The sequence below is a fragment of the Anopheles marshallii genome, chromosome 2, assembly GCF_943734725.1.
Source record: "Anopheles marshallii chromosome 2, idAnoMarsDA_429_01, whole genome shotgun sequence".
Lineage (NCBI taxonomy): Eukaryota > Metazoa > Arthropoda > Insecta > Diptera > Culicidae > Anopheles > Anopheles marshallii.
The window spans coordinates 78,182,987-78,205,352 of NC_071326.1; the positions used below are offsets into that span (position 1 = coordinate 78,182,987).

The 22,366-nt window shown below is 48.4% G+C and overlaps 4 protein-coding genes across 4 annotated transcripts in view; 2 read left to right on the forward strand and 2 right to left on the reverse strand.

Annotated features, from left to right (window-relative positions):
- Window positions 1–2,516: 2,516 nt before the first annotated feature.
- Window positions 2,517–4,277, reverse strand: LOC128707005 (vang-like protein 1). Its single transcript, XM_053801949.1, has one exon. The coding sequence runs from the start codon at window positions 4,275–4,277 to the stop codon at window positions 2,517–2,519; it is 1,761 nt and encodes a 586-aa protein (XP_053657924.1).
- Window positions 4,278–6,907: 2,630 nt separating this feature from the next.
- Window positions 6,908–12,765, forward strand: LOC128707668 (endoribonuclease Dicer). The gene is made up of 6 exons (XM_053802626.1): window positions 6,908–7,231; window positions 7,310–7,970; window positions 8,051–8,385; window positions 8,453–8,707; window positions 8,788–9,235; window positions 9,785–12,765. The coding sequence occupies exons 1-6, from the start codon at window positions 6,908–6,910 to the stop codon at window positions 12,763–12,765; spliced, it is 5,004 nt and encodes a 1,667-aa protein (XP_053658601.1).
- Window positions 12,766–14,056: 1,291 nt separating this feature from the next.
- The window catches only part of LOC128709573 (sodium-dependent transporter bedraggled), a 29,918-nt gene continuing 21,608 nt past the window's right edge, over window positions 14,057–22,366 (reverse strand). The window contains exons 2-6 of the mRNA XM_053804580.1: window positions 19,428–20,187; window positions 16,658–17,988; window positions 15,360–15,863; window positions 14,983–15,296; window positions 14,057–14,920 (exon numbers count right to left, since the gene is read on the reverse strand). Of these exons, the coding sequence (XP_053660555.1) occupies window positions 14,057–14,920; window positions 14,983–15,296; window positions 15,360–15,863; window positions 16,658–17,988; window positions 19,428–20,187 (3,773 nt within the window). The remainder of the gene's footprint in view (window positions 14,921–14,982; window positions 15,297–15,359; window positions 15,864–16,657; window positions 17,989–19,427; window positions 20,188–22,366) is intronic.
- On the forward strand, window positions 20,577–22,360 carry LOC128709575 (cytochrome P450 9e2-like). The gene is made up of 3 exons (XM_053804582.1): window positions 20,577–20,788; window positions 20,860–22,124; window positions 22,191–22,360. Exons 1-3 carry the CDS (start codon window positions 20,577–20,579, stop codon window positions 22,358–22,360), a joined length of 1,647 nt encoding a protein of 548 aa, XP_053660557.1.

The following is a 22,366-nucleotide window of genomic DNA, read 5'->3' on the forward strand; positions in this document are numbered from 1 at the left end:
ACATTAATTGCAATAGTTGTCCCGATACAGGGCGGCACATAAAGATTCTCTTACCGCACCGGTCCGTATGCTGCGGCGTCCCGGGTTTTATGAAGAAACGCCGAGCCGAATCGAAACTAAAACAATAATCCACCGTGTCACACCGCCCGATTTCCCATAGGCACCGTGGGACACAGCGCATCCAGCAGAACCGTATACCGCACGATTATTAGCTGGTAGGATTATGATTTGATTAGTAAATGATATGCAAATCCGGCTAATAGTTTTCAGCGCTTGTGTTTTTGCTCTTTCCTCCTCTTAACGCTGCGCCCAGCAACACTTTGAGAAGCGGGCCATCTGCATGGAATGACCACCCCGGACCAATTTATTCACCCTACACACGTTAATGACTGCTCCCACCCTGGGAGTAGCTTAAAACCACACACTCCACAAACTGCAAATAGAAAAACGAAATGGAATTTGATTCGCGATTCGTGCGGGATTTTTGCTTTGATCTTGTATCTTGACCGTTGTGGCCGGTAAAGAAGCGTCAGATCGTCAGATTGGTTGTTTTCTAAAGCGATCTGTAGTTGGCTTTTTTGCACACTGTGGCGGGAACGATAGTGGCGACAAATGTTTTAGGATTCGCATCTAATGGTCCCTAGAAGGCAAAGACACGCGTAAACGACGAAACGAGAACCCTGTCCAAAATGCCAAAACAGGGAATGTATCTTCAACGCGCGTTACATATTAATCTGCTTTGGACGATGGACAATAACGTTGGTGCTTGTAGAGAGAAGCATGATTTGCATCACTAATTTAAAGGAGAGGTTCTCGTGTGTTGCTAGAGTTCCGGAATAGACTCGTTGATATGAGTGTTTTGTCTGGTAAGCGTAACTACCGGAACTTTCACTAACAATTTGAAGTTTGGTGCGTGGTACCTATATTATACGAAAGAGGTCACTGTTCGCCTTTGCATATCTATTCTGTACTACGAACTCCAAAATATATTATTGTTTATAATATTACCATTAACTATTGGAAGTTCTAGTGTTATAGAAGAAACAATTGCATAGCTTATCTGCATAGCGTGTACACAAGACACAATCGGTGCACCGCACCGAACCAAGGAAGAACAGCTCGCAAATTCCCAAGATTCTTTGTATCACATTCCACAAAGCGTAGTGATTGATGGAAGAAGGGATGCGCGAATGCAATTTTCCACAGTCGATTGGATCGTACAAAACGCAGTTTCGTACCGGATGATTCGATTCAAGCTTCTTCCTTTACGCCGGTCACGATTCATGAACCGCGTTCGTAGGCTACAAATTCGATTCGTTCCGGTTGTCATTCGATCAAACCACCGAATGAGGTGGAAACGTCCATCCAAAAGCCGTTTGGGTGAGAGGTTCGCTCGTGAAGTGTGCGGTTCGTGAAGATACACCTGCGTGTTTCTTCACAGTTTTGACTGGAGTGAAATGAAACACAACAAATAGTGAATAGCATCGACCGTTTGGACCGGTGGGAAGATGATTTGCGGGCATCAATCTTGGCGTCCGAGTTCCGTGCAATTAGACGTCGGAAAAATGGGGCTGAGGAACATTTTAACGACAAACGATCTATGGTCCCAGGTGGGAACGTGTTCCCGCTCCACTCGAGTAACTCTCGAAATGTTTTCCAATAAACACTAGCGACAAAACAGTTTCGAACTGCCGGAGTCCCACATACACTTGCTCAGGGAAATAAGATATAAAAAATCTCGTTACGATCAAAAACGAATTAAAGCTTAGGGCACACATTCGGCCGGGGATTGACTCGATGGACCGGATGGGTTTTGGACCTAATCGATCGGTTCTTTGTATAGTGTATTCCCGAAGCATTGCCCAACTCTTCCCAAATGTGTCTTCATTAAACGCGTAAGCTCCTAGAGCGCCAAAGACAAAGCGACAGCCTTGTCGTCATTAGCCACCCTGGGTGGCGGTGGCCCGTATCCCTTCGGGGGGTCTTTTCATTTTACTTTTGCTTTGTGCCCGTGTATGTGTTTGTTTGTGAAGAGAGCGAGAAAGCGAAAGATGGGAATAAAACATTAGATCATTTAAACCCAAAATGTGGGGACATTGGATATGTGTGGTGGCTTTGGTCTCTCTGGTTGATTGAGTCTTGGCTTCCGGGTTCGTTCTTCGTTCGTACAATACACTCCTGTGTTACTTCCTACTACTCTTTGGCGAGTCGACTCAAAATGCCAACCAGATAAACAGGCAGCCCAAGCAAAGACCTTAGGCTAATCTACTAAATAAAGTTCTTATCGCGTAAGGAAGGAATCTAATGTGTCCTTCTGTTAGCTTAACAATATTCTAACCCTCGCTCGCTTGCAGAAACTTAAAACTTCAAACTAACCGGTCTTGAATCTTTCGGTTCCGGCGCTTACCGGTAATGAGTAGATGATTCAGTTGATGCAATATTTCTGCCCGCCGTTGCTCACCAGAGATCGGTGGCTTTCCAATGCGATTTCGCACCCCACGCATCACCGCCACCGGTCACACACTCGTCTCCGAGTTTAGCTTCAGCACGAACTTGTTCGACTTCGGGTCGACCACCTCCTCGCTGACGGTAAAGTGCGGTATCCGGTGGATCGACACCGTGAGCGACACGTCGTTCTGGATCAGCTGGAAGGTGCAGCCGTCGGAGAGTGGCCGGGACAGCAGCTCGTCACAGATCAGCGACCAGTTGTGGTTCGTACGGCGCTCCTTATCGTTCTGCAGTACCGGCGCCTCGACGAGGTACGGCTCCAGGAAGGCACGCGGTGACATATCGTGCTTGAGACAGTGCGCCAAATGCTTCAGGATCGATTCGACCGTGTGGCGCGGCTGTTGTCGGGTGACGCGCAGATACTTCTGCAGTGCCCGCGCCATCGAAGGAAAGATTGCTTGGGCCGCTTCCTGCGGATCGAGCGGTATGGCGGGTGGTGCGGTTCCTCCGTCGCCCTGCTGCTCGTGCTGTTGCGAACCGGACGGTTGCTGCATGCGTTTGATGTGCGTAAAGGCTTCCTCGGCCGCTGTTACAAGTCGCGCACGGCGCTTTTTCACCCGCCGCTCGTACTCGTGCTCCTCGTAGAAACGTTCGTTGTGGGAGGAATCACGGCGCCGTGCATGGGCCGCCAGCACGGCACGCGATTGGCTCTGCTGTTGGGCCGGTGTTGCACCGTCCACGTCGTAGTACTTGAACGACGATACGGCGGCCGCCTTTCGCTGGGCCTTCGACACCGGTAACCGTTCGAGGTACGGGTTGTAGATGCTGAACTCGGTGTAGTACCGCTGCAGCACCCATACGGCGGCTCGCTGAATGCTTAGCTGCCCGATGCTGTAACTGTGCGACTCCCCGTCCGGGCTGCGGATCACCTTCACGTGGTACAGCGGCTGAAGGTGTCGTATCTCCAGCAGCACAACCGCCACATAGTGCACGAACAGTAGCGTGTCACAGTAACTGGTAGCGTACGCGACCAACGTTTTGTAGTCGACCACCGACGAACCGGACACGATCGCGCGGGCTCCCTCCGTCACCTGCACGATGTAGAACAGCCAGTACGCAAAGGAAGAGATCAACACGAGCAGTAACGCGCACGAACGAAACAGAAAGATGCGCGGCATGATGGCGGCCGGCTGGCGAAGAAACAGTGCCCATAGTCCGATCGCCAGCAGCAACAACCGGGCGGCCAGCGACACTAGCATACCTTTGCACTCTGCGTTGCAGGCCAGCAGGCGCAAACGTTCGTTCTGGGTGAGGTCTAAACTTTCGAAGGCGGACGGGAAAAAGCCAAGCCGCGGTAGGACGACCATGGCCAGCGGACCGGCGAATGCGACCGCACAGAGCAACACGGCCAACCCGCGCTCCAGGTACCGCTGACAAGCGAACCCAACGCCACGATCATCCGCCATCTGGAAGTAGCTGACGTCCTCCATCGAGATGCTTTGCTCGGAGGTGTTGCCCGTGATGGCGGTTGTGTTGTCACCCCACGTTTCGTCCTGTGGCAGGATCGACACCTCGATGATCTCCTGCCCATCACGGCCATCGTCACCGAGGTTGACGCTCGTTTGAAACGGTGCCATATCGGGGCGCTTGTTGTTACCGCTGCGGGAATGATTATTGCTGCTGTTTCGATGCGAATGACGCGTCCGGTGGGAACCGAGTGTACTGTGCTGTTGCTGGTGCTGCTGCTGGTGATTTTGGGTTGTGCGCGAACGTCTGCTTTTGCTGCCCGGTTCCGACTTAACCGACTCCGTTTCCATCATCGTGCCCATCGAAACAATTGTATTGTTGGCGTTGCTGGTGCCGTTGCTACTGCCGTCATTAGCAAGAGTTTTTTTTATAGCGCTTGTCACCTCTTATTCACCGCCGTTATCGGTTGCTTAGCAACTCACACGCACCGTGCTTGCGGTTTAAAACGGAGTTGCCTACTAAATGTATCCAGTCCGATTATAAAGTCACAATACATTTAACACCCCGAGTACCGATTTTCCACTATTTCCGACGTTGATGCGGACGAGACATTTTTCCTTCGAAGCGACAGCGTAGCACACACATACGCGTTCCGTGTTCTTTCTTCCCGGTGCAGCGTTATACGACGCGTTCCAGGCGCAGTACACTGGTGTTGGTGACGACGGACGAAACAAATGTAAAAAACCGGCCCTTACAGTTAGCTATTTAGCGCTCTCTTGCATCCCGTTCTGGCATGCTGCTGACCGTACACGGGTGGCCTCCCCGTCGGGAGGGAATTGTCGCGCGGTTCACGCAAATATGTCGGTCACCATTGACCGTTTTTCGTTTGTTTCTCCACGGGGAAAAAGATCGTTTCTGCAATTAAACGTGACGCTTTCTTTGTAACAAAACAGCACCGATGGCCAAAAACGCACCACACACTAACACAATCGCGTACCAGGGGTGTATGGACTGCACTGGGCACTTTAATTGCAGGCACAGGTGAATGGAATGAATTTACCAAAACTTAATGTTAGCGTACTTCGACACATCATACACTGGTGGGCAATTTTTTCCTATCAGCACTATTAGCACAAGAAGCAGAATAACATTCTTTATAATTCATCACTCACCGCACACAACACACCGGGGACTAAGGCAAAAATTGCACAACGCGACGATAGCGACAATGCATCGATTTTGTTTCAAGTTGAATGACTTCTGATACAAGCCACACAACGCTACACAACGAGAAGTAAAAAAAAACTTCACAAAAAGCACGCACCACCGTTTGTATTTTAGGGGTTTAACAATATTCACGATATCACCATTTTCTCGCACGCTTCCTATACAACGCGAGAACGTTTCCGTGCCTAAGCTAAATTACACAGACTGAGCTTCGCTACTTCATTCATCTTTCAGCTCCAGGAAAATGGAGGAAGTGTATTTGGTTGAACCGACAGCTAGCGCTCGAAATGCGCAACTAGCCTTTGTACGTTAGTAATGTGCATATATTCAGGTTGGTACACATTTTACTGGGGACGCCATATTGCATGTCAAATCATGCACTTTGACAGCAAGCGATTTTTTTTTTAATTCAAGAGAAGAGAGGTTCGCAGACCGGAGTCTGTCTAGTCTAGTTTGCTGTGCGGTAGAGAGTTCATCGTACAGCTCGTAGAGCTGGTTATTGTAAGGCTGAAAATCGTTCTGAACAACTCTGTCTCGTACACGCCTAAGAAGGTTTCGTCAGTTTTGGACTAGTTCCTTGTCCCAGAGGTGTACGTGAGTATCGGAACTATCATGACAACAGGTGTTTGGTGTAAAGCAATTTTTTCAAACTGTAGAATCATCAGTGCTGAAAAGCCAACAACTGTGGATTGTTAAGGAATCTCAGCACTCGGTCGGTGCTGATCTTTATCCCAGAGTAGGTGACAGACGCGATGGATGTGAACGTGTATCCATGCATTTTCTATATACGCATCGCTTGGTGCACAAACAATTATTGTTTCCTAATACTCTTTTTTCTTTTGGTTTGGTAAACTTTTCACAAAAAAATTCTTCTCAGGCCAATCGGTTGAACGGTTAAAAAAGTCTAAGGTCACCTCCACACGGACCGCGGTCGCTGCGTTTCCGCGGCAACGCCTTCCGCGGAGCGCCTGTTTGACAGTTAGGCGCGGAAATTTAACAACCTGCCGCGGAAGATTTGAAAGCCGACCTAAACCGAGCTGAGCCGAGCCGTGCCGAAGTTCAAAATTAACAACCAAAGTTATACGCGGCGACCGCGGTCCGTGTGGAGGCAACCTAAACTATTTCACCAGCTGTCACATTTTAGCTCGCGGATAATCTGCCCATCGGTTAATCAGGCCCAAATAATCGATGTTTTACTGTAGGTAACAAAATGAGAGCAAATCGCTCGTTTAAAAATAACGGACGACGCATATTAGTTTTTTTTGTTTGAAATCTCATTGGCATACAGTTGTCAAATCGTGAAACGTCAGTTGACTCTATTCGCAATTCTATAATTATCTTGAGTTCGAAATGAAATTTGGCAGCAAGTGCAATTTGATTCTTGTTGTTTGTTGGAATGTGCCTGTGAGTTAAAAATTAAAAATTGTTGAATTTATTTCCGTGTTCTGCAACTCACGTATATAACGTGCTATTAATTTGTGATATTGCAATACCGAAAACGCTGACTTCAGACAAGTCGATCGATCGGATTAAACGCATCGTAGCGGATCGTACGCTCAAAACGCACGGCCTACCGAGCCGGCACGAATTCTATGAGTAATACATAGCTGATGCAATTCTTCGTCACGACTTGCTTGTTACAATGTTGGCAAAAGTAAGAACTCTTGAGTTTGTTACGTACACGTAGATCTAGATTTGCTGGAGTACAACAAAGTAACTATTTTCTTACCAACTACTTTCGGCGGTATAGAGTGAATCAGCACCGATGGAGGATTTCACACCTCGCAACTACCAGACGCAGATGAAGGAGATATGTTTGGCCAAAAACACCATCATTTATCTGCCGACTGGTTCCGGCAAAACGTTTATCGCTCTGCTGGTAATGAAGGAGATAAGTTACCAGTTGCGGAACACGATCGAGGAAGGCGGTAAGCGTACATTTTTCCTCGCAAACACGGTGGCACTGGCGAAGCAGCAGGCCCAGTTCTTTGTCCGGCATATACCATTCAACGTGAAGCTTTACACGAGTGAAGTGAACGTAGATGCCTGGAAAAGCGATCGTTGGCACACGGAATTTACCGAAGGACAGGTAAAAATGATCTCACTCTAGCGATGATAAGGAAGCAGTCATTCATGGAACAAAATTATCTATTTTCTATACTAATAGATTATTGTTAGTACGTCACAAATCTTGCTGGATGTGCTTCGGCACGGTTACATGAGCCCGTCGAACATAAATCTAATTGTATTCGACGAATGCCACCGGGCTGTCGGACAGCATCCGATGCATGCGATAATGAAAGAAATAGTGGCGGCTCCTGCCAAGGAACGGCCCCGTGTGCTCGGTCTTTCCGGGACTTTGCTATTCAAAGAGCTGAAGTTGCCGACACTCGTGCCAGAAGAGTTGGAACGGTTGGAAAACACGTTCAACGCAACCATAGCAACAGTTGCCAACTACGAGGAGTACGCAACCGTGGCCAGCTTTTCTACCAATCCAAACGAACAAGTGGTCACATATCGCAAATCAACGGTGCATTTGACACCGGTGTTTGTCGATATACATTTGAGAATGAAAACGTTCCTAGAGTGGCTTGAGAGCATATATTTACCGGAGTATTCGACCCAGTCGCCCCACACGTTGCAAAAGTCCGTTTCGAAACCAATCAAGGAAGTAAGGAAGGCGCTGAACGAGTTTACAAATCAGATGGGAGAGCTTGGCATTTACCCCGGTTCGCTTGCCATTTTGGCGGTGATAGTCCAGCTTGAGGTTAGCAAACGTCAGGCCTTGTGTAACAAAGCACGACAAGTGTATCGTGCAGCGATTGCATGTAAGTAGTTATTGATAAACGAGTGATGGTTTTGTTGCGTCTTCTATATAGTAGCAAGTAACAAATCTTTCCTTTTCTAGTTTGCGATATGGTACGGCATGATTTGGTTGAAGCAATGAGTGGATTTGACGTGGTGCAGCAGATCATGAACTTCTCCAGCGACCAAACGATCAAACTGCTAAAGTTTCTTGAGATGTCTTATCGCACATCAGAGGATGAGAAGAAACAGACTATTGTGTTTGTGACGAGGCGCTTTACCGCGAAAGTTCTTTACCATCTGATCAAGATCTACTTTGAGGCCCGTATGAAAACCCCGACCGAGGAACAAATTGTGAAGCCTAACTTTATCGTAGGCAATAATGCAGCGTTGGAAGAATCCATTGAATCAATCCTGATTTGCAAAGAAGATCGTCGGGTAAGGTGTGGATACAGCACGAACGTATGCGATGCGATGCAGCTATTTTTTTTCTCTTCCTCTCTAGGTACTTGATAATTTCCGTAAGCACAAGATAAATGTACTGTGTGCGACAAACGTTCTGGAAGAAGGTATAGACCTGCAGATATGTAGCATGGTGGTCATGTTCGATCAACCCAAAACGTACACATCCTTTATGCAGTCGAAGGGTCGGGCTCGAATGAAAACGAGTACATATCTGTTGATGACTCCGCAGGAGGACTATGCAGCGTTTACAATGCGCATGAAATTGTACCGCGCTATTGAAGCTAGGTTGAAGGATGTAGGTTGATCTACCATTTACTCGCAATGTCGTGCTGTGTTAAATGCATTGATGCATGTTTTGGTTTGCTTTTATTACAGGAATTGATTGGAAAAACCATCAATCGTCCAGAACCGTTGATAACCGATGTTGAGCAAGAGCTGCTGGATGACTTGATACCACCGTTTTATACACCGATCGGTGCCAAACTGGATGTGCTTTCCTCGATACAGCTACTGAACCGGTATTGCATGAGCATGCCCCGCGATCTGTTCACCACCACGAACGTTACGTGGGACCGTCACGATAACGCATCGAAATCGATCACCGTATCGGTGAAGCTGCCGTTACAATCAACGGTGCGTGAACCGATATACGGGCAGCCGATGTCTAATGTAAAGCTGGCCAAGCAGTCGGCCGCATTTAATGCGTGTAAGCGGCTGTACGAAGCAGGCGAATTGAACATGAATTTGCTACCGATTGCGAAGAGTGCCAAGATCGAGGAATTAAGCGAACAGTACTTTCAGCTTTGGCGCAAAATGTCAAACGGTAAGAATAATTATGAATGATGGTTTTTAATTTTACATAGTAAAACATGCATGGCAAATGGTAAAGTTGAAGCCATTTTTGGATAGTTTTCAAGGTGAGCTGGGATGTGTTCGGGTTGATCGTTCTAGATTTTGGTAGTGTTGGGTCAAGAGCGAAAGCTACCTCAACCGCACATCTCACCTCAACGAGCGAGCTCTGTGCGCTCTGCCCAAAAAATACAGACAACACAAAGCTCCAACGAGCGCTATGAATGCTCGGAGCTACAGCGCACAACATCTGAAGGGCCTAAAAGGGGGCGCGTATAAAAAAATGATCGTCTAAAAGTTTGGCGGCTTTACAAGCATGTGAGTTGGGAAAATAGTTGCACGGAAAGGATTTCACAAAAGTACAAAAGCACGATAAAGGTGGCAGTATTCAACATTCTACGTCAACTTGAATAGAATCCGAGACACGGCTCCTTCTTTACTATTTGAACTCGAAAATCCTATTGTTTTATAAAAAGGTAATTGATTTAAATACATTCTATTTTTTCTCCCTGGATGACCCAAGAACCGCCAAAATCCCAGCCGGGAACGATGAAGTACGTCCGTGGACATAAAATTTGCTATCCAAAGGAAACGACCGGTGGTACACCGAGTGTGGACGGAGAAGGCTGCTACGTGTACATCATACACATGCGATCGAATTTTGACGCTAGCGACCGTGTCGAGAACGTGCGGTTGTTTAGTGAGCTGTACAACAGCGGCAATAACTTTGGCATACTGACGCGCAACAAGTTGCCACCATTGGCGAAGATGAAATTGTTCGTTACGCTCGGTCCGATCGAGGTGGTGGTGGTGCCGACCCCGGTCCCAATTACGCTCGTACCCGATTCAAACGAGCTGCAAAAGCTGAAGCGTTTCCATCTAATGCTGTTTCGCGACCTGCTCAAATTGTGGAAACCGTTTACGGTGCTGGACGCGCTGCCGGAAGAGAATGGCTTCATTATTGTGCCGATGCTGCGGTCGGAAGTAATCGATTGGGAGCTGGTAAAAAAGTTCCAATACCTAAAACCGGCGGCGGAACTGAGCCCCCGGGCCAGGCAGCAGTTGCGGTTCGTTCCGCAAGATTATCAGCTGCGTGTGGTCCATCCGTGGTACAAAAACGACCCAGACAAGAATTACGTGGTGGTGCAGGTGCGTGAAGATTTGCGTCCGACGAGTGCCTTCCCGAACGAGAGGTATGAATCGTATGAGAATTACTACCAAACGGAGCATAAACAGGTGGTTATGCAGCGGGATGGTCAGTTCCTGATCGAGGTGAAAGGTATCACGACGAGTCTGAACAGATTGCATCCGGGTGGAGAATCGGACGGCGGCACTAGCACCCGTTCGCGGTTCTGGGAGTTTCAGGAAATACTGATACCGGAGCTTGTGCATAACTATGAATTTCCGGCAGAGTATTGGCTGAAGGCGACTTTGCTACCGAGCATCTTGCACCGAGTACACTATCTGCTGCTGGCGGAAGACATACGTTTGGATTTGGCTCAAAACGCTCAGATTGGTAGTGTGCAGTGCGGAAAGCTTGATGACCTCGTTGTCGACCGGCTACTGTTGGCCGGGAGTAAAAAATTGAGCGAAAACTACGAGCAGGACGATGAGGAGGATGCCACGGATGAAGACGACGAAGAGATGGAAACGGTCGAAGAAGTGCGCAATGTTCAACCGCCTGATAGTAAGCAGTTGCTCACCGTACTGGAACAGATACACAGCGAAACGGAATCGGCGGTCGATCGGTTCACGTACCCTTGGGAGTGCAATGAAGAGCCGAAGGATTTGGATCGGAATTGGAACACGTTGAGTAAGATAGATCTGGACTATTATTCGCTGTTCGTGAATAAACACCATACAAATGCGAAGTCGATTGTCCACAACGTCTACAGTTCGTTGACCGAGTCTAAAGTTCATGGGGCGTTGGCGAAGCTGGACCAGATGCACCAGGAAGCGGAAGCTATTGGAGGCCGGCTCATTCCCGCGATTACCGACGGTTACGGGCGACCAGGCGAGATTAGGATGCTGAAATTAACGGTGGAAAATACGGCCAACGTGTGCCTGCAGCAGGCGGATCTGCTGCAAGCCATCACTACCAAATCGTCTGGCGATGTGTTCAATCTCGAGCGGTTCGAGGTGTTGGGTGACGCGTTTCTCAAGTTTAGCGTATCGGTGTACATTCTGTTCCGGCACACCAGCTGGCACGAAGGATATCTGACGTTCTGCAAGAGCCGTATGGTAAGCAACCGTAATCTGCTGTACTGTGCGATGAACTACGGCCTGCCCGGCAAGATAAAGGTGCACACGTTCGATCCGAAAAACGACTGGGTACCACCGTTGTCGAGCGTGCCGTTACAAATTCGCAACGCGATGATCGAGGCGAACGAAACGCCCGCGTTGCTGTACAATGTAAAGCTTTCCGAGGAGGAAATCCAGTGCGGTGTAGCGACGCAGGCGACGATCGAAAAATTCTTACCGCTGATCGTAAAGAGCGACCAACCGCCCCGTTCCACCATGCACAGCGTGCTGCAGCAGGTGCAAATCGCGGACAAGGTCGTAGCGGACGCAACCGAAGCGTTGATGGGCGTGTGTGTGAAGACGGTCGGGTATGAACGGTCGTTCCGGATTCTGTCGCATCTGGGCGTGATACCGAAAGAGGCAGACGTTGCGAAAGTGCTCCGTAGCGCTACTTACCCGGTCAGTGATTACTTTGCTGTCCGGCACCGAGTGGACCAGCTGCTGTGCAATCCGGACCGGATCGAATCGATACTGGGGTACAAGTTCCAGAACCGGCTGTATCTACTGCAAGCATTCACGCATAGCTCGTACAACTCGCATAGTTTAACCTCGTCGTATCAGCAGCTTGAATTTCTTGGCGATGCCGTGTTGGACTTTCTCGTATCGATGTACATCTTCGAGCGGAATCCTACGATGTCTCCCGGCCAGCTGACCGATCTCCGTTCGGCGCTGGTAAACAACGTCAATCTGGCTTGTGTGCTTGTGCGGTACGAGCTGCACCTGTACATCCTCTCCCAGTCACCGATGCTGACCGATACGATTGGAAAATTTGTCGATGTGCAGCGGAACAACAACAACCGCACCGGTGACTGGGTCCGCCTGCTGACGGAAGAGTCGAACATGCTGATGGCGGAATATGTCGATGTGCCGAAGGTGCTGGGCGACGTGTTCGAGGCACTGATCGGTGCCATCTATCTTGACAGCAAGAACGATCTCACCGTGGTGTGGCAGGTGTGTTACCGTTTGATGTGCGACGAGATTGTGTCCTTCAGCCACGATACACCGATCCAGGTCGTACGCCAGCTGTTCGAGCATCCCGAAGCGAAACCACATTTCAGTGCACCGATCGTGGATGATGAGGTGGTGTACGTGAAGCTGACCTACACCCATCGCTCCAAGCGACAGAATGTGTACGGCTTTGGCAAGAACAAGGAAGATGCTCGCCGTGCTGCTGCTAAGATTGCATTGAGCAAAATGGCGTAAACATTTTGCGAAGTCGTAATGATTGTTCTAGTTCATTTAAAGCTATTGAACGCCCAAGAAACGGTCCATATAGTGCCGTGCTGAATGTTCGGCCTAATTCCACATGGATAATTTTACATGACCTGTGACGGTGATTTAATTGATTTTGTTTATGTTGTGTTGCTGTGTTTGATTAAATATAGCTTAGCTCTCTTTAACACACACTTATAACGCTTTCGACATGAAACTTTCACAAATACATGTGCGACTGACGTATAGGAGTCGATAGTATCTTAAATTAGTTTTTCTGTATGCGCTTCGCCGTTTGGAAGCTTGTCAGCTTCTGGTTTTCTATTCAAATTAGCAACGCAAATTAGTTGTACCGGTTTGATCTATGATCTGTGGTGCGTGTCAAAAACGGCGATGCTTCGGTACAGTTCAGCCCTTCCAATTATTGTATATTAAGCCTTCGAGTAGTTCCATCCATCAAGCTAAGCAAAGCAATATGTTTAATACTAGAGCTACCGGGCCACTCATAGCTGATAGCATAACTTTTACATATCTTTTGAGTAGCATGTACTGAAAAACATATTAAAACATATTCCAGGTCTTCGAATTTTTTTTGTATAGTGATGAATCAATCAATGCTTGGTAGTTCTAGTGTTAATTATTTTTGTTTTTTTGTTTAATTTCCTCATATTATTTATGAAAACGATGTGATGTGTAACTGCGAACTATACTTGAATAGTTGAATAGGTACATGATGTGCAACAGGTGTCAACACACCTTAACACAACTGTGACTGGCCCTCGAATGAGCTTCCGTGATTATTACTATTTTACATAAGCAACAAAGTTAATATCGCCTTATATAACGAGTAAGAAACACGAAATGCTTGATAAATGCAAAAAAAAAAACAATTGATGAAACCAATAAATAATCGTTTTTTTATTACTAAAGAGAAACTCCTCACAGCGACAATGTCTCTACGTAGTTCCTATAAGCTGAGTATACTAATCCTACATGCAGCCCAGCTACAGCAATTGATGCGCAGGTTAGACTTTTTTAGAAATCGTTATCGTTTTGAGCACGTTCTTTGTTGTGTGATGAAAATGCTCGCCTTGCAGCCTGACTACTTCAGGGTGTTTACTGACACCCGTCGTATACTGCCACGAACAGTACTTGTCTACTCAAACATAAGTAATCTATAATCTCCGCACAGTTTCTACCGGCTGTTCTTTGCAAAGCATACACAGTTTAGTGTATTCCCGTGTTTCTTTGTCCCCGTTTGCAGGCATTGGTTTGATTCGTTCTATATCACCGAATCGCGTCCGATAGTGGCGTCCCGTCTGCCGGTTCCCGGTGTCCGATTGCCGACATCATCGTACACGTCATCATCATCGTCGTGCAGTGTGATGATGCTCGAGTCACCGAGTGGAGCCGCGGCTAGGACGAGGTTTTCCATCGAGTGTCCGCGGCGTAACAGTGTGTTGCGTAGCGTTTGCGTGAAGCATGATCCACCGTTCGGTCCCGCGGTTTGACCCGTACCCGGTCGCAGTATCTGTCGCACATCGGATGCGGTAAAGTTTTGCTGATGTGATGTTTCCTGTGCAGTGTCACCGGGTGCGTTGAGCGACCGATACCTGCGGCCGCTGCCCAACGTGGCCGAGTTGTAGAGTATGCGGGGTGCTGCCGGATGGTGGTTTAGCTCGAGCCCTCCTGCGGTGTTCAGGCACGGCCCACCGTACTGTTGCAGTGCGGAACAGTAGTCGGGCGGTGGAAGTTCATCGCCTGTAGAAGGGTTGGCCGATTGGCTGTCTGCCGCCTGGGGCAGTGCTGTACGCGGTCGGATCGATGGTGCGCTTCCGCTCGGTTCCCCTATTAACCGGCGCACGCTTCGTCGGATGCTGTTGCGCAGCAGCTTGGCAATGCGTGCTCCGGTGGCCGTGGTGTAAGAGGGTGGCGGTGTATACTTTGGTGGTGCATCATCGGCGTCACGCACCGAACGTGAATCCATGGATAGTGTGATGGTTGGTTCCGAACCATCACGACCGGAACCGGCATTGGCAGTGCTCGGTTGCAGGGGCGACGATGCTGCTGCTCGCCGTGAATGCATTACTCGGATGGAGTTGCTAGTATCGCCATCTACCGGTGGTCTTAGTAATAAATCTACGCGCTGAAAAGGTAAGAAACGTATTAGAGACTACATTGTAGACAGTAATGGGGCTCTATACTTACGTCCAATATGTCAGGTGGACCGCGACACAGGTAGCGATAGATTTGTATCACCATTACAACCGGAACCAACAGCAAAAAGCTGACCTGCACAAAGCCACCGACCTGGCGTGCCCACAGCGGCCAGTAGTTGTTCGCTCCCGCTCCCGCCGACGATGTCGCTGATGCTGACCAGTTGAAGAGGGCGGCACTGTTGGAGAGCCGATACTGGATGATGCACATAAAGATAAGCCCAATCGGTAGCAGAAAGTTCCAAGCGAATGCTACAAATGCCGAAAACGATTGCAGTATCTGCAGATCGTTGACTAGAATGTCACCTGCAAACGGGAAGCAAATCAGTTAACAAAGACCAATGGAGTGTTGGTGACAGCCGCACTTACTTGTGAATGGACGACCGCGCACCAGGAACAATGCTAGGATGTGTCCGATCCAGAGCAACAGCACCCACCAGGCCGCACCGAGGATTGTGTCGAGATAGTGCACGATGTTGATGCCACCCTCCGTAGCTAGTGGCATCCCGAGCAGCAGTCCCGTCACGCAGCTCAGCAGGATGGAGGACGGTGCATCACCGATAGCGCCAGCGATCGGTTTCCACATCACGCACAGCTGTCCCAACCCGAACAGCACCAGTGCCATGTAGCCGACCAAACCCCAAACCGGCGCAATGTGCTCCGGTGTAGCCGCCGCGAGCGCTGCTGGGAATAGTTCGGTGACGAGCCGCAGTGCCTGGTAACCGGATTCCCGGCTCGGGTCAGCATACGATCGTTTAAAGCTTTCACCAATAACGGTCGAATAGCGGAGAAGCCAACGGTTCGGCATGGTTGCATGTTGCGGAGGAAGTGGTTGATTGGCCGGCCGAAGAAAAACGTTTGTGCCCAGATTTTCTGGAGTAGAAAGATAATTAAAATAATGCAAGTAGAAAGATTTATAAAGTCGATCTTTGGTTAAACCATTAGGAGATTCCCTAACTGTTGTTTTCTTCGCAACGACAATGAACCTTTGCAGAACAGTCACTCATATGAAGGTGCAAATGAAGAGTCATTTGAATCATGGTCCATCTCTTTAAAGATGCATGAGTCTTCGAAGGTTCGTGTCCCTTTAAACATTGGCGAATTTTAAATTAGTTATGTATTCCTCAAGATTCATGAACTTCTAATGGTTTATGAGTTCTTTCAATTATCTTCAAAGATTAATGAATATCTGTAGACAAGGATTCTATCTAAAAATAACTCCATAATATCAATAGATTTGTGTTTTGCTTAATGAATGTTGTGAAAAGAGTCATTCATCTGAATCTTCAATCAGCAGTGATTCATATCAGAAATCGACTCCTCAAAGGAATCCTCAGAGCCTAAAGTTGGGTTGATAGCGGGGTTTACAGACTCATAGAAGGAGGTCAAAAATCTTGTATGGTTGATGATTCTTAGAAGATAGAATAGAATGAAACAGAGATTCAGATTCATCCAACACTACAAAGGCTCCATGAATGTTTGGAGATTAGTTTACTATAAATTAATAAGTCATTGGCAACAAAATGAATGTTTAAAGAGTTGTAAAATTTAGAAGATTTTTGATACATCACAGAGTCCTGTAAAAGATTTTGAAGATTTGAGACATTTTTTGAGATTCCTGTTACCGCGAGTGTAAAGGGTCTGGTAGAGCTCATCACATCACTTACCGTACGATCCCGGAAAATAGTAGTATCCCCGGCTGTTCAGTATCTGCACACAGGCACTACCCAGTACGGCGGCCAGAATCAGTACGACGAGTGTGATGAACGCGACCAGAAATGCGTCCCGACGTAGCTCTCGACGCGTCCGCACATTGCAGCTTCCCTTCCGATTACTTCGACAGTTGATCGCGTAGATAGACACCCCGAGCAGACCCCACGTTAGGAAGGTTTCCTGTGCCGCGCTCGTCCAGCTGCGTGAGTTAAGGAAAAAATCCTGCCAATCCGTCGACGGGAAAATGTTTTGCACGCTGTCGTAATTGATGAACGTGAGGAACTTTGCGCAAACCACGGCTAGGGCAACGAACGCACCGAGAAACACCCCTATGACGATCTTCCCTAGCGAGCGTATGCCACGGCACAGGGTCACGAACACGAGCGTCCACAGGATGGCCATATTGAATGCCAGCTGGAAGCGTATTGCTCCAATGCCGCTGGTGCGGGAAGTCGTCGCCGATGGTGACAGATTGCGTGTACCGTATCCGACCGGAATCGACGATGCTTGGTGTGCGAGATAGTAACGTTGCAGTACCACACCGTTGAAGTAATCTGCCACCGTGTCCGGTAGCCGGTAGGATTGGTTGTCCTGGTCAACAACACCACGATAGGGTAGGAACGGTTCCTGCCAGCGGTACTTTTCGTTGCGCATGATGAACGCATCCCGGAAGTACACCAACACCCAGGCAAGCGAGATCGCCGAGTACAGCGTGATGAGGGCCTGGGCGACTAGCAGCGCGATGCCGATACCCTTACAGATAGGGCTGATGCGCCACATCGTAACGGGGCCGCCACGAATCCGAGCACCGAGTACCATCTGCAGCCACAGCATCGGTATGCCGAACAGGAGCGAGAAGATCAAAAACTGCACGACAAAGTTGGCTCCGAAATGGACGCTAAACACGGCAAAGCGTGATATGTTGAACAGGCCCAGCGTGCAGAAGGTGGTCGCTAGTGAGCGCGAGACGGCATGTGGCCAACGTGCCTTCGGACGGCCATCACTGCGGCGGCTGCTACGCTGAGGGCTAGCATCGACCTCCGACTCGTCCTCACCGGGCACAGTGCGATCTTCCGGTCCGGACGATGTTCCGGGTGGTTCTTCCACCTGCGTACTTTGTGTAGTGGAGTTGGTTGAGCTGTCACGAAGTCTTTGACCGCCGGCTGATGAGCGCGAGGGAACCGAACTAAGAACGGTGTTGAGATCCTCCCTTGCATCACTGTTCCTAGAGTAGGAACCCACATCCGTAGATCCATCTAGCGGAGGTTCCGATACACGGTGTGCTCTGCAAACAAGACAAATCGGTAACATTAGTATTCTACGTTGTTCAACTCTTACCAAATTCTTATATCTCATTACAGATCGTTAAATGGCACCGTAAAGACCGAAGCTTTTGCACCACAGTTGTAAAACATGTTGGCACCTTCGCTGGTTGCGTTTGTATCACCGATGCACTTCCGGTTTCTTTTGGCCAATGTCAAGGACTAGGTCATGTCTGGCGGTGCCGTGCGTAATAACTTGTGCCATGCAGCACTTTCCACGTCACGACGATGCCTACTAGCGCTGCATTGGTGGGAAAATATCAATATGCTTCAAAGTGCAGCAAAGTTGAGGCAAGTTTGTTTAATTGTGGTTGCCACGGTAACAACAACGGCACACTGTATTCGCCTCTCGCTACAGTGCATGGCATAAAACTAGGCGCTGAATGTAACCTAGGCAGCAAAGGAATTTTTAATTGCAGTGTAGAAAATCGACTGGTGAACGTTTTGGTGCGAAGACGGTCGTTTTCCGCGGTATTTGCCATCGGGTATGAGAAAAGGGTAGAAAGCAAGAAGTAAGAAAGTGTCTTTAGAGAACTAAGTTAATGGTGGGTAGTGCCACCAGTAGTCCTGCTAACAAATCGTAACTTACGCAGCAGTGACGTACAAATAGGTGAGCACACGTTAGAAGTCGTCCAAAATTTCACCTAGCTTGGGTCAAAAGTCAGCACCGACAACAACATTGATGTTAAGATACGCGCTAGGGTTCCGACTGGCAATTGGTCTTTCTTTAGTCCAAGGAAACTTCGATAATCTAGACAAACGAGGCTGGGATTATATGGAACTTATATCGTTCCAGTTCTCACTTACGCCTCTAAGACGTGGACTTCGTCGATCGTGACTCCTGCGACTCCTGCAGCAGGCGAAAACCGAAGAAGGTTACAACGCCGGATAAGTAAGTAAATAAATATTTAGAGACACAAAATGACATTAACGGTAACTAAATGTCTGGTAACGTACACGTAACGTATTTGGTAACGTTGCCGGTCTTCACACTTAAAAGCCGGTCTAAAGTACCATCCGTACCAAACTCCCGTACGCAGAACTGACTCTCCAGCTACGGGTAAATAAAGCCAAAGAAATTCAGAAATGGCAGACCTGGAACTCTTGCGGTTGTTGTGCCGGTAAAGAAAAAAAGGTAACGTCGTAATGACGTCTTATTTGCAGTCAAACATTCCCATACCGAAATCTGGTGATCGACCATGGGCATTTGTGCAAAGTCATCCCTGAGTGAGAGTAAACAGATTTTTATTTACACACTCTTGCAAGCGGTGGTGAAATAACGCCAAATGTTGCAACACTAACATCAACCACACCGGATGGTAGAAGCCCGAGGTGATTCATGTGAGTGTATTTCCTTTTTTGGAGTTCCTTGGGAGTGGAAAGCAACGTGTAAAACAAGTACCTATCGGTGGCGTTATCAGTACCCGATGCTATCGAGCTACAGGTAGTTGTCGTAGATAGCAGTGACACCGGGCTCGGGTTCCGAGAGCTGCCTATCGAACTGCCTTCCGACTCGCCCGTATACCGTCCATCGTGATGCTGGTGATGATGATGGTTGGCTTGGTGCGACGGTCTCAGGTCCTCTAATGGCGGTGCCGTAGGAGTTCCTGGTACACTGTTCGTGCATATGATGAGCTCGTTCGTGGTAGCATCCCGCACAACCGTAATGGATCCGATGCGTGGCTGTGATTGTGCCCGACGTCCTGTTTGGCGTAGCGGTCGTTCCTGCCCGATTCCATCCAGATCGGTTTCTAGCAGTTGTGATGGAGCAGGAGAAGATGAAACCGAGGCAGGTGGCGCGGATGCTACAATCTGCTCCCGATCGGTTCGTTCGACAAACGGTATCGGTGAGGGTGGTAGTGCAACCACCAACGAAGATATAACGCCCAGTGTCTCCCTTTCCGGCATTTCATCCATTGGTAGCGTAGTGATGGAACACAATTCATTGTTCCCGGATAGAGAATCATTGCTATCAGCACTGGATAGGGTTGCCGCTGCTGTATTTTCGGACGGGTTGAGTTCGATGATCTCCTGTTCGGGCAACTCGATCAGGTGCTTCTTGCGCATCGAATTCCGATGCCAACTAGGATGGTGATGTGGAGAAACGTCATCATCGTGCCATGATTGACCGTACCGAGGCAGTGTGGCGGTGGATGTTTGGTCTGGAAGAAAGATAAAAAACCAACAAAAGAACGTTAGAAAACATGAATGGAACGAAACCAACACATGGTACTAGAGGGACACACATACACAAGCTCCTACACGAGAAGTGCCTATCTACGAACTACTTTGACGCCGGTTATTTCTCCCCAAAATGTTATGGGCCTCTCGCGTCGATGTGTAATCTTTATTCGCAAAGCGACACACTTGTTGCTGGTGTTTGTGAAGGCAGATACGAATGTAGAGTGAATATAAACGAAACAGGCAGTTGTGTTTGCCCAACATTCAGTACACAACAAACGGCCGGACAAAGTAGTCATAGAAGAAGCAGCGAAAAAATTGTCAGAGAGTGTGTGAGTCATCAAGGCAAGCCACGCTTCACAGTTTCAGTATGGAGATCAGCTTAATAACGCTGGCCCTTGTGGTCGGCTTGTTTGTGGCGGCTTACCGGTACTATACGAAAAATTACTTCTACTTTGCGGACAAACCAATCCCGTTCCTAAAGCCATCGTTCCCGTTTGGCAATGCTGGCCCGATTATTATGAAGAAAGTGACATTGTTTGAGCACTTCAAAAATCTATACAATGCGTTCCCCAATGGAAGGTAAGAGATTGTTAAAGCCACTGGTATGGTTTGTTATCTTTTAACCCCAATTTTCTCCTTATATGGAATAGAATACACGGTATATTCAATTTGCGTCAGCCGGCATATGTTGTTCGTGATCCAGACCTGGTGAAACAAATCACAGTGAAGGATTTTGATTACTTTGTCGACCATGTTCCTACCGGATTGGAGCAAACAGAGGAGAACACTAGCCACCTGCTTCTGAGCAATTCGCTTGTGGCGCTGCGTGGACAAAAGTGGCGTGACATGAGAGCGACACTCAGCCCGGCCTTTACCGGCAGCAAGATGCGGCTGATGTTCGCATTGATTGCCGAATGTGGCCAAACGATGGTCGCACATTTCCGGTCGGAAGAACAGAAGGCTCGGTCAGCTGGTGGTGCCGGTTTGCAGCTAGAGATGAAAGACGTGATGACGCGCTTCGCCAACGATGTCATCGGAACGGCGGCTTTCGGAATAAAGGTGGATTCGTTCCGCGATCCAACCAATGAGTTCATCACCGTGGCCCGGTCGGTCACTAATCAAATATCGTTTGTTAAAGCGTTAAAAATGATAGGCTATACCATCGCTCCAAAACTTATGATGCGGTGGGACATTGACTTTCTTACTCCGGAAGAGAAGCGGTTCTTCCGCGACACGATACTGGAGACGATGCGAATACGCGAGGAGAAGGGTATCTTCCGGCCGGACATGATCGAGCTTTTGATGCAAGCGAAGAAGGGTAGTCTGAAGCATCAGCAGACAGTAGAACCAAAGCAGGAGACGACAACGGCCGAAGGATTTGCCACTGTTGAGGAGTCACACGTTGGGCGACGTGCTCATGACCGTGTCTGGACCGACACGGAGTTGATCGCGCAAGCGTTTATATTCTTCTTTGCCGGTTTCGAAACCATCTCCTGGACGTTGTCGTTTGCGCTGTACGAGCTGGCAGTTAACGACGATATCCAGGCACGGTTGTTTGAGGAAGTGCGCGAATCGGAACAGTCGCTTGAGGAAGGAAAAACGCTTAGCTACGAAAAGCTGCAGTCGTTACCGTATCTTGACATGGTTGTTTCGGAAACACTTCGCAAATGGCCCATTGCTATGTTGCTAAATCGGGAGTGTGTCCGGGACTATCAATACGATGATGGACAGGGTGTGAAGTTTACCATGGAGAAGGGAGCGCATATCTACATACCCATCGTTGGTATGCATTTTGACGCGAAATATTTCCCCGATCCGGAACGTTTCGACCCAGAACGGTTCAATGAGGAAAACAAGAAAACGATTCAAACTGGCACGTACCTACCGTTTGGTGCAGGACCACGTAATTGTATTGGTAAGTTTGATTGCTCGAACAGCAGTCCTCCTTTTACTATAGACCTTTGTTCTACGACGTTTACAGGTTCCCGATTTGCCCTGATGGAGGCGAAGGTGGTCCTCTACTATCTGTTGCTTCATTTCCACGTAAAACCGTACGCCAAAACGCAGATTCCATTAAAATTGAAAAAATCATCCACACAGTTACAAACTGAGCACGGGGTTTGGTTGGAGTTCCAGTCGAGAAGCAGTTAAAATGGT

What these genes read in the sequence shown, in the direction of transcription:
- LOC128709575 (XM_053804582.1), top strand. Translation starts at nt 20,577, where the DNA reads ATGGAGATCAGCTTAATAACGCTGGCCCTTGTGGTCGGCTTGTTTGTG. An exon ending in AATGCGTTCCCCAATGGAAG is followed by an intron (nt 20,789 to 20,859) that starts GTAAGAGATTGT and finishes TATATGGAATAG; the next exon opens with AATACACGGTATATTCAATT. An exon ending in AGGACCACGTAATTGTATTG is followed by an intron (nt 22,125 to 22,190) that starts GTAAGTTTGATT and finishes CGACGTTTACAG; the next exon opens with GTTCCCGATTTGCCCTGATG.
- LOC128707668 (XM_053802626.1), top strand. Translation starts at nt 6,908, where the DNA reads ATGGAGGATTTCACACCTCGCAACTACCAGACGCAGATGAAGGAGATA. An exon ending in TTGAAGCTAGGTTGAAGGAT is followed by an intron (nt 8,708 to 8,787) that starts GTAGGTTGATCT and finishes CTTTTATTACAG; the next exon opens with GAATTGATTGGAAAAACCAT. An exon ending in TTGGCGCAAAATGTCAAACG is followed by an intron (nt 9,236 to 9,784) that starts GTAAGAATAATT and finishes GGATGACCCAAG; the next exon opens with AACCGCCAAAATCCCAGCCG.
- LOC128707005 (XM_053801949.1), bottom strand. Translation starts at nt 4,277, where the DNA reads ATGGGCACGATGATGGAAACGGAGTCGGTTAAGTCGGAACCGGGCAGC.